The sequence below is a fragment of the Aspergillus brunneoviolaceus genome (genome assembly GCF_003184695.1).
Source record: "Aspergillus brunneoviolaceus CBS 621.78 unplaced genomic scaffold BO95scaffold_146, whole genome shotgun sequence".
NCBI classification, from domain to species: Eukaryota; Fungi; Ascomycota; class Eurotiomycetes; order Eurotiales; family Aspergillaceae; genus Aspergillus; species Aspergillus brunneoviolaceus.
In genome coordinates, this window is record NW_020290876.1 from 1 (window position 1) to 10346 (window position 10346).

The following is a 10346-nucleotide window of genomic DNA, read 5'->3' on the forward strand; positions in this document are numbered from 1 at the left end:
AAACTAATGTAAACCTAACCTAATGTAAACCCTAATGTAAACCCTATAATAGACTATCTAAGCTGAAATAAAAAGAAGAATAATAAAATAAAAATAATATATTTATTTTTAGTAGTCCGATTATTAGTAAATATATAGTTTTTCTGATATTATATATTATAATTAAGATATACAGCTTAAACCGAGCTGTAATTATATATTTTTATATATATTTCTTACTGTAAGAACCATAATTTTATAAAAAACTGAATTTTGTTAATACTATCAGAAATCTCTGATTAATTTTTTAAAATAAAGATAAAAAAGATACTAATACTTCTTTTAATTATTTTTTCTAATTTTAAAAGCTTGTTTTTATATACTTTTAAATAATAGTTAAGATGGTCAGATTAATAACCGCTTAATCTAGATATATCTTAACTGTATTAAAGCCTAAATAGATATAGCAGGCAGGTCTTAGTACTAAGAATAATTAAGATAGTTAACTGTTCTTTTTTTAGCTATACTGCAGTCAGATATAAAAATTTTCTTAATCTGGTTATAACCTGGCGGTCAGGTATAAAAATTCCAATTAACCTAACCTGACCTGGCCGTTAGCCACTCTAATTCAGCTTATAATTAATATTTTTTTATAAAAACTTCGGATTAAAGCCTCAAATAGTATTATTAAATATATATAAAAAATTTATAATAAAAATCTTAAAATCTTTTCTGGTATTTTAAGAACTCTTAAAAAAATATATTCTAAAAGTTATTTATAAAAAACTAATATAAAAAACTTCTACTATTTATAATAAAAACTGTTTAGATTAGTCTTTTATAAACAGACTCTAAAGATCTTTTTTTAATAATAATTGATTTTACTAATTCTTAATTATAGATTTAAAAGATTATATAATTTATAAATATAAGCTTTTAATATTATAAAAAATTCCAGCTTACTTAATAATTTAAATTAGACTTAGTTTATTATTTTTTTTTTAATTATAAAACTTGCTGGAACTTAATCTATCTTATAATTTACTAGATATTTAATTTTTATTAAATAATTAAAAGTTTTATTCAGTACTGCAATTATAATAATATTAATTATTTTTATTCTACTATAACTAAATAAAAATAAATAAAATATTTTTTTAAACTTTTATACTTTGTTTTTTTTATATATTCTATTTATCCAAGAACAGTAGGCCTACTATTTATAAGATTTATAATATTTATAATAATTTTTTTAATTATTTAAATTACTTAATTAACCGACTGATAAAAAAGTAGATATTCTAAAAAAAAAAATTCTTAAAAATTTACAGAATATATATTAAAAACTCCGAAAATACTATTATTATATTTACTAGATAGAAGACTATATTTATATAATTATAATTATTTTAAACCTGATATTAAAGCTTAAAAAGTTTAAAAAGAATATCTAGCTAGATAATAATATTAACTAGTATTATAAATACTAAACTGTTTTTTAAAAAATATTCTATTTTTATTATAGTTAAAATTTAATTATTAATATACTATTAACTATCTCCGGGTTATTATTAGATCTAAATAAAGTTTTTTATAATATTTTTAAATATTAAAAATTTTTATTAACAGCTGAGATAATTAAAAAACTTAAAATATATCTAGATATTAAAAATATATAACTTATAAAAATATCTTTAATTAAATTAATATTATTCTAAATATTATAAAATATACTAATATTCTTACTTATTAAAAGTCCTGCTATAATTAGTTTTTTATTTTTTATTAGATAGCTAAAGATTTTCTTTTAATTATTACTAATAGTATTAATATTAAATATTTATTTAATAATTTTTAAAATATTTATTACTATTATCAGAGCTGTCTTTATACTAATATAATTAAAATAATAATATTTTAAATATATACTAATTATTTTACTATTAATAAAAAGTATTAGAATATTTTTAATAATCTTAATCCGAATTTAATTATTTTTATATTTAAAAAGTAAAAAATGAATAAAATAATTACTATCTTTTATATTAGTAAAAATAAGAATATAGATAATCTTAAAAATAATTTAAAAAATAAATTATTATTAAAAATAAAAAAGCTAGTTTTATTCAAGTTTTTAAATATTATATATATTCAGATAAAAATAAAAACTCGGTTTTTTTAATTTTTCTGCTATTATAATTACCGTTCTAAATAGTATAAAAAATAGTATAATTTTATTAGTTTATTTAATATTAGATACTATTTTTTCTATATTAGATTTTATAAAAATCTTTTTTAAAGTATAGTATACTTCTCAGCTTTTGTCATAGATAACCCCCGTAGCTATGGCGGATTATTAACAATCTATCTATGTATTCTTCGTGCAACAGTTATAATGTTAATAACTTAGATTTTTTTTAGTATTTAACTTCTAGGACTTTGCTAAATCTTTAGAATAGTAAGAATTAGTTTTAAAATTAATAGACTGCTACTATTTTATATCTAACTAATTTTTTTTTTTATAATTCTAATTTTTTTTTTTTAGTTATTTATAGAATATAGTATGTTATTATAATTTTTATATTCTAATAATAGTTCCGAGTCGGAAACTTTTTCTATTATTAATAGTTTATTATTTTTGCTATTAGATTTTTTGGTAGAGGATTTTACTGCAGTTAGAAATATTATTAATTAATTATAAGATTATTAGCGGTTAAAAAAATAAGTTACTGAACTATAATAGAAAATCTAATATAATAATATTAAATTAGTATTAATTCGGCAATAGAAAACTTTCTTTTTTTTAAATAAATCTAAAATAAATATTAAAATTAAAGATATTCCGTAATTCGAATTTTTTTTTAATATTTAAAAACACCAGGAATAGTTCTATAATTTAGATTATAATTTTTAGAAAGTATTATTTAAATTTTATAATAACTACTATAAGATTTTTAAGGCTGTAAGCTATATAAGTACGACTTATTAGCAAAAATAATACTATTATTTTAAAAAATTACTACTAGAATAAAAGAAAAATATTAGCTATTTATAGTCTGTTTTTATTAAATAAATATTTTTTTTTATTTAAAATATTATTATTTTTAAGTCTAATATAATAAGCCAGCTAGAGTAAGCTCGGCAGTAAAATAATTAAGATTTTTATAAATTTTATATTTATTTTAATATTTTAGAATAATATTTTTCTAGAACTACTAAAAAGAAATATAATTATATTTTTTTTATAAAATTATTTTTTGATTTTAGTTGCTATATTAAAGAATATATATACCAACTGCCTAAGAAATAAGATAAGATAATATTTTTTATTATTTATTATTAGAATCTATATATATAGAAATAAAAATGTAAATAGAAATCTAATAGATTTAATATATTATAAAAATAATTACAATTCTATAAGAATACTTAATCTTTTAATTCTAAAACTAATTATTCTAATTTAATTAGAAAAGTTTTATAATATTTCTTATATAATAGTACTGAGCATCTCGCTAATTAATATTTTTAAAAAAAAAAGAGATTAGCTTGAATTTAAAAACTATAAGCTAAAAAAAATAATATAAAAAAATAGAATAGGTTAAGACTAACTTTTTTGTTTTAGTTCTGTATTATAAAGTAGAAACAGCTGATAAAATATTAATACTAATATAAATATCTAATATTAGGAAAATTTATGCAGATATTAATAGTTGTATAGTATATAATTTAGTTAATATTAGATTTATATAATAATACTTTTTTTTAAAATCTTAGAAATTCTTATTATAGTTTAAAGTTATTAACTATACCTCTGTTACCAGTTATAAAATATAAAATATTTTTTTAGATATTATTAATTTAAGAGAAGTACGACAGTGTTTTATTAAACTATATATTACTATTATTTAAAATATTCTAATCTTATTTTTTATAACTATTCTGCTTGATTATAAAATTTATTTATTTTTCTGAAACAAGTAATGGTAGTTTAAATTTAATTAAATCTAGGAATTAAGTTTTTAAAAATTTACTAAGGCTTGCCGAAATTGTACTTATATTTATATAATTATTAAAGTTTTAAAGAAACTGTGGCTTTTAGATAATAATAAGAAATTAGAATACTATTAAAATAATTTTATTCTGTTAGAACTGGTCGAATTTACCGATATCTTTTTTTTTAATTAATCTAAAATTCTTTCTAAATATTATAATAAGAATCATACTATTGATTTTTTCGAAGGCGAATTACTTTTATTTAAGTCTATTTATCTTTTTTCGGAAAGAGAACTTTTAGTACTTAAAGATTATATTAATAAAAATACTATTAATAAAAGAATATATTTATTTAAAAGTTCTGCAGGGGTTTCTATTCTTTTTATATCTAAAAAAAATAGAAGTTTGCGGCTATATATAGATTATTATAAATTTAATAAAGTTACAGTAAAAAATTAATATCTATTATTTTTAATTTTTAAAATTTTTAATTAATTAGCTGGATGTAAATACTTTAGTAAAATTAATATCTAAAACATCTATTATTATATTTATATTAAAAAAGAAGATAAATAGAAGACTGTATTTTATATATATTATAGTTATTTTAAGTATATAATAATATTGTTTGGCTTAACTAATATATTTACTTTTTTTTAAAACTATATATACTTTGTATTATATAATATTCTTAATATTATTTATATTATATATTTAGACGATATTTTTATCTTTTTAATAATAAGATATAAATATATTAAATATATTAAAAAAGTACTAGTATAACTATAAGAAGCTAATTTATATATTAAACTATCTAAATATTTTTTTTTTTAGTAATAAGTTAAATTTTTTAAATATATTATTTTTTTTATAGATATTATAATAGATTCTGACCGAGTTAAAATTATTATTTTATGGCTGTTATCTGCTATTTACTATAATATTTAGATCTTTTTAAAATTTTGCAACTTTTATTATAGATTTATTTATAATTTTTTTTTATTAGTACTATCTTTGATAAATCTTCTGAAAAAAAGTTAAAATAGTAAGAAACCAGAAATATATTTTTTAGTTTTAGATAAAAGACTGATATTTTATCGACTTATTAATATATTTTAGACTGCTTTTTTTTTATTTTTTTAATTTAATTTAACTTATTTGAATCAAAACCAATATTTGTAATAAAGAAATAGTAGGTATTTTAATCTAACCGGGACTAATAAAATAATACTATATAGTTACTATTTAGTTAAGAAAATTCTCGGATATAAAACTTAATTAAAGTATTTTAAATTAAGAATTTTTTATTATTGTTTACTTTTTTAAATATTAGTATCAATATCTTAATAGGGCTTAGTATTCTATTAAAGTTTTATCTAATTATATAAATCTTAAATTATTTATAAATTAATTCCGGCTTAATAGATATTAAGTATATTAATATATAATTTTAGCTTTTTTTAATTTTATAATTAAATACTAATTAGATAAGAGTAATTCTGCTAATATTTTATTTAGATTATTCAAGCTAATAAAAAGCTTTTATAATAATAATATTATACGGATATTTTGTAACCGGTTAATATTTATTTTAATAATATCTAAGATCTTAGTAATAACTAAAATTAGAAAATCCTAGTTTAAATATAGCAAGATGTTTTTATAAAAAAAATCTAGATTTAGTATTTATATAATATTAAGCAGGCTTACAGGCGCTGCTGGTATAAAATTAGCTAACTAAACTATAGTTTATATAATAAATTATAAATAATCTGCTAGTATTATAGCTATAAAAAGTATAAATAAAGTCGAAAAGGTTTATAAATCTGTTTATAATAATAATCTAAGAAATTTGATTAAAACTCTTTAGAATTAAGATTCTAAATTCTAAAAAAAGAAAAATAAACTATCTAAATATTAGAGAATTATAACAGATAGATTATTATATTTTAAAAATAGATTTTATATATTAGAGATAAAAGGCCTACGTTAAAAGCTACTATAATAATATTATAATAATCTATTAGTAGATTATTTTAGATAAAATAAAATTAAACAACTTTTTTATAAAAAGTTTTATTAGATTAGCCTCTAAAATAATATAGAAAATTATATAGTAATATATTCTATCTGCTAATATTAAACCCCAGCTAGATATTAACTATATAAAAAATTTAAAAGTCTACTAATTTTATTAAAACTATAAGCCGAAATTATTATAGATTTTATTATAAAACTATCCGAACTATACTACTAGGGTTATTAAATAGATTTAATATTAGTAATTATTAATTATTTTATAAAAATAAACTATTTTATAATAGTATTATATATAATTCGAGCAGAAGAACTGGCCGAACTGTTTTATTAAGAAATTAAATTAAAATATAAAATTTTTTATAATATAATTATAGACAGAGGCTCTATATTTATAAGTTAATTTTAGTTTAATTTTTACTACTAAACTAAAATTAAAAAATAATTATTAATTATGTTTTATCTGTAAACCGACGGCTAAATAAAAAAAACTAATTAAATCTTTAAATATTATCTATACTGTTTTATAACCGAGTATTAAAACAACTAAATAAATTTATTAAATAAAACAGAATTTGTATATAATAATTATCCGAATACTTTTATAAAAATAATTCTTTTTAAAGTTTTAATAGATTATTTTTCTAAGTTTAGACTTTAGATTAAGAACGACTCTATAAAAGTAAGAATACTATTAATATTAAAAAAACTAAAAAAGCTAAATATTTTATAAAAAAAACTAAAAAAAAACTAGTAAAAAATAAGCGAAAACTAATTAATTTATTATAATAGTTGTTATAATATTCTATCTTTTAAGCGAGATAATAAGATGATTTATATTTTTAAATAAGAAGATTTAGTCAAGCTATTTACTATAAATATTAAATTTAAAAAAACTTTTTAAAAATTAGTTCTAAAATTTATAGAGCTCTTTAGAATTCTAGAAGCTGTAGAAAAATAAGTATTTTATCTATATTTTTCTAATAAATATACTTGGTTGTATAATATTTTTTATATTATTCTACTGGAATCTTAAAAAATTAAAAAAAATATTTCTGAAACTTTACTAATACCAGATCTAGATAATAATAAGAAGTAGAAGATAAAGCAGATATTAAATAGCTTATATTATTAGAAAAACTAATTCTATCTAATAAAATAGTAGAAATAGTTTTTTAAATATAATTAATAGTTACCGGTAGAAAATTTAGTAAATATTTAACAAAAAATCTATAAATTTAATAATCGGATTATAGCTTTTTATCCCGTAATATATAAGTCGAGATTAATATATAGCAGAAATAATAATAAAATAACTATAAGGCGTACGCAACGCGTATATAATCTATAATAAAAAAATACAAGTTTGTTATATTATATATTTATTTTATTTATATTTACGCGTATAAACTACAGAAAGAATAATATTAAAAAAAATCCGGATATTAAAACTAAAAGATAATTAAATAAAAATTGCTGGTAGGGGGTATTACCGTATAAGAAATAAATATAAAATATTAATAAAACTATAAACCGCGGATAATATTAATAGAAAAAATATTTTTAGTATCAGTAATATACCAGTCTTTATTACTATTTTTATTAGTATAAAAATATGTAATCTCGCGGATCATATTGTTTAGATAAAAGACTATTATATAGTATTAAAATAAATAGCTAGTATTATTAGATAAAAGATAAAAATACTATTATAAGTCTCCGGTCTGGGCGGTAAGAATATAATATTCTATAATAAAACTATAATAAATAGTCAGATTTTTCTATCGGAAAGTTAATATAATTCTTATAAATAGTTAATATTATTTATAATTATAGCTTTTTTAGTAGCAGCTGTTATATTATATTCGACGCGGTGGGTTTTTTCCGTATTAAAAAACTAAGCAGTAAGATTAGCGGCTAAGAATCTAAAAAAAATATAAAAAATAAGATTATATTTTTTTTTTATTTTTACCGCCCAAAAGAAATTTAACTAGTAGAGAATTAGTAATAGATTACTAGTATTATTTAATATTCCCGACGCCGTCTGGTACATGTTTAGCTAAAGTCGAAGTTTAAAAAAAAAAAAAGAAAAACTTATTAAAGTATAATTTGTTTTTTAACTAGCGTACTATTAATATTTTACTAATAAAACTATATTAAAAATATACCCGGGCTTAAACTTTTTATTAGAATTATATTTATAGTTTTTTATACTAGTTTAAAAATATTTTAAATAAAAGAAAATACTGAAAAAGAATAAAGTTTTAATTAAAAAATAATAATTTACTGCGGGAGGTATAATATTATAATATAAATATTACAACTATTTATTAGTATTTTGGTAATACTAAAAAAAATATAAAATATAAATACTATATATATATATTGGAACAAACGAATAAATATAGAAATAGTAGAAAAATATAAACTTTTTAATATAAAACAAATAATGCTGATGATGTCGAGAATATTAAAAAAATATATAAAAGTATATTTATATTATTAATATTATTATTAAAAAACTATAGTATTTTTAAAGCGGAATAGTATTATTTATAATATATATTCTAAATAAAACTAGTTTATAATTTTCTACTATCTACTACTATACTTTTAAAAACAGTTAGCTCCCGTGCTAAAGCGGTAGTATTATACTATTATTATACTACTAAAAACAGCTGTATATAAGAGAAAGTCTAATTATTATAGATAATTCTTATAGCTATAGCAGATTATTAACAATCTATTTATATATTCTCCATGTAATAGTTATAATATTAATAACTTAGATCTTCTTTAGTATTTAACTTCTAGGATCTTGCTAAACCTTTAGAATAGTAAGAATTAGTTTTGAAATTAATAGACTGCTATTATTTTATACCTAACTGACCTTTTCCCTTTACAGCTTTATAGAAAAAAAGGTTGAATAAATTAAATAAATTAAATAAATTAAATAGATTAAATAAGTTAAATAAATTAAATAGATTAAGTAAATAAGTCGAAAGGATTAGAATTATATTATAATATTAAGTAGATAAGCTAAATCTAGAAAATATTACTATACTATAATTAAAAGTATATTATATTTTATATATTATTTATATAAAAAGAATATATATATTATTAATTAATCTGCGGTTATTAATCTATCTGCTATATCTAATTTTTTTAACCGGCAGATATAAATAGTTAAAATAATAATTATATTTTAATCTAACTATAATTATATAGTTAAAATTTTTTTGTATTTTAATCTAACCGCCAGGTTATAACCAGGTTAAGGTTAAGATATAACGGTCAGGTTAATCCACTCTAATATTATTTATAATTCCGAAGACAGTATAATCTATCTAAATAAAAAGAAATATTAGAAATTAGTGAACTAAATTAATAGAAAAACTTAATATAGTTAGAATTAGAAATAAGATTCTATTAAATTATCTAATTTTAAATTTCTACAGCTTGCTTATATAAAATCTGATAAATAAATTATTTAAAATATTAAACAATTTTTTTAGACTCAATATTATATCGATATTACTTGTAAATAATAACTAAATAAAATTTAATTTCTTTAAAAAACTGGTTTTTTATAATAATACTAGAAACTACTTGACGCAGTAGACACGCTGGTTAGACAAGATAAATAAAATAGTTAAAAACAGTCTTCTATTAATTTTAAGACTAATTTTTAAGAAATCTTCTTCTCTAAAGAATCTTAGAATAATATATTATATAAAAAGAAGAAGTAAGTAATATAATAATATAAGCATCCGGATTAAAATTCTAATAAATCTGTATTAACCCCGAAGCAGCTGCTATAGTAGTAGATATAAACTGCTGTAGCAGTAGGTATTATATAATAAATAGATTATAAATTTAAATTATAAATTTAGATTATAAATTTAGATTATAGATTTAAATTAAATTAAACTAATTAAAAATTCAAATAGATTACTCTAAATTTTAAAAAAATATTTAGTAGAAAAATTCAAGAATTAGTTACAGCTGAAAGACCCCTAATAACAAAATCCTAGAATTTAAAATAATTATAAAATCTTTAAATATTTTTTAATTATACTATAAGTTTAATAATAGATACTTAAATATATTTTATATTACTTATAAAATTTCTATTATCTTATCTTCTCTCTATATAATACTATTTTATATATAAAATTAATAATATTAAATCCTTTTCGGCTGCTCAGCTAGCTAATTAAATTAAAGCAGAAAGTCTTATTTTAATTATATTTAATTTTTAATAGGCCAACCCTTCTAGAATAGATCTAGTAAAAAAGATATAGTTTTAGTATAATCTATTATTTATA

The 10346-nt window shown here is 17.2% G+C and overlaps 1 protein-coding gene across 1 annotated transcript; it reads left to right on the top strand.

The window, feature by feature from the left end:
- Positions 1-4176: 4176 nt before the first annotated feature.
- BO95DRAFT_377725 (uncharacterized protein) lies at positions 4177-4434 on the top strand (the record flags this gene model as incomplete). The annotated part of the gene is made up of 1 exon (XM_025583279.1): positions 4177-4434. A coding segment is annotated over one exon (258 nt), but the record flags the coding sequence as incomplete, so codon positions are not given.
- Between the last annotated feature and the right edge of the window lie 5912 nt (positions 4435-10346).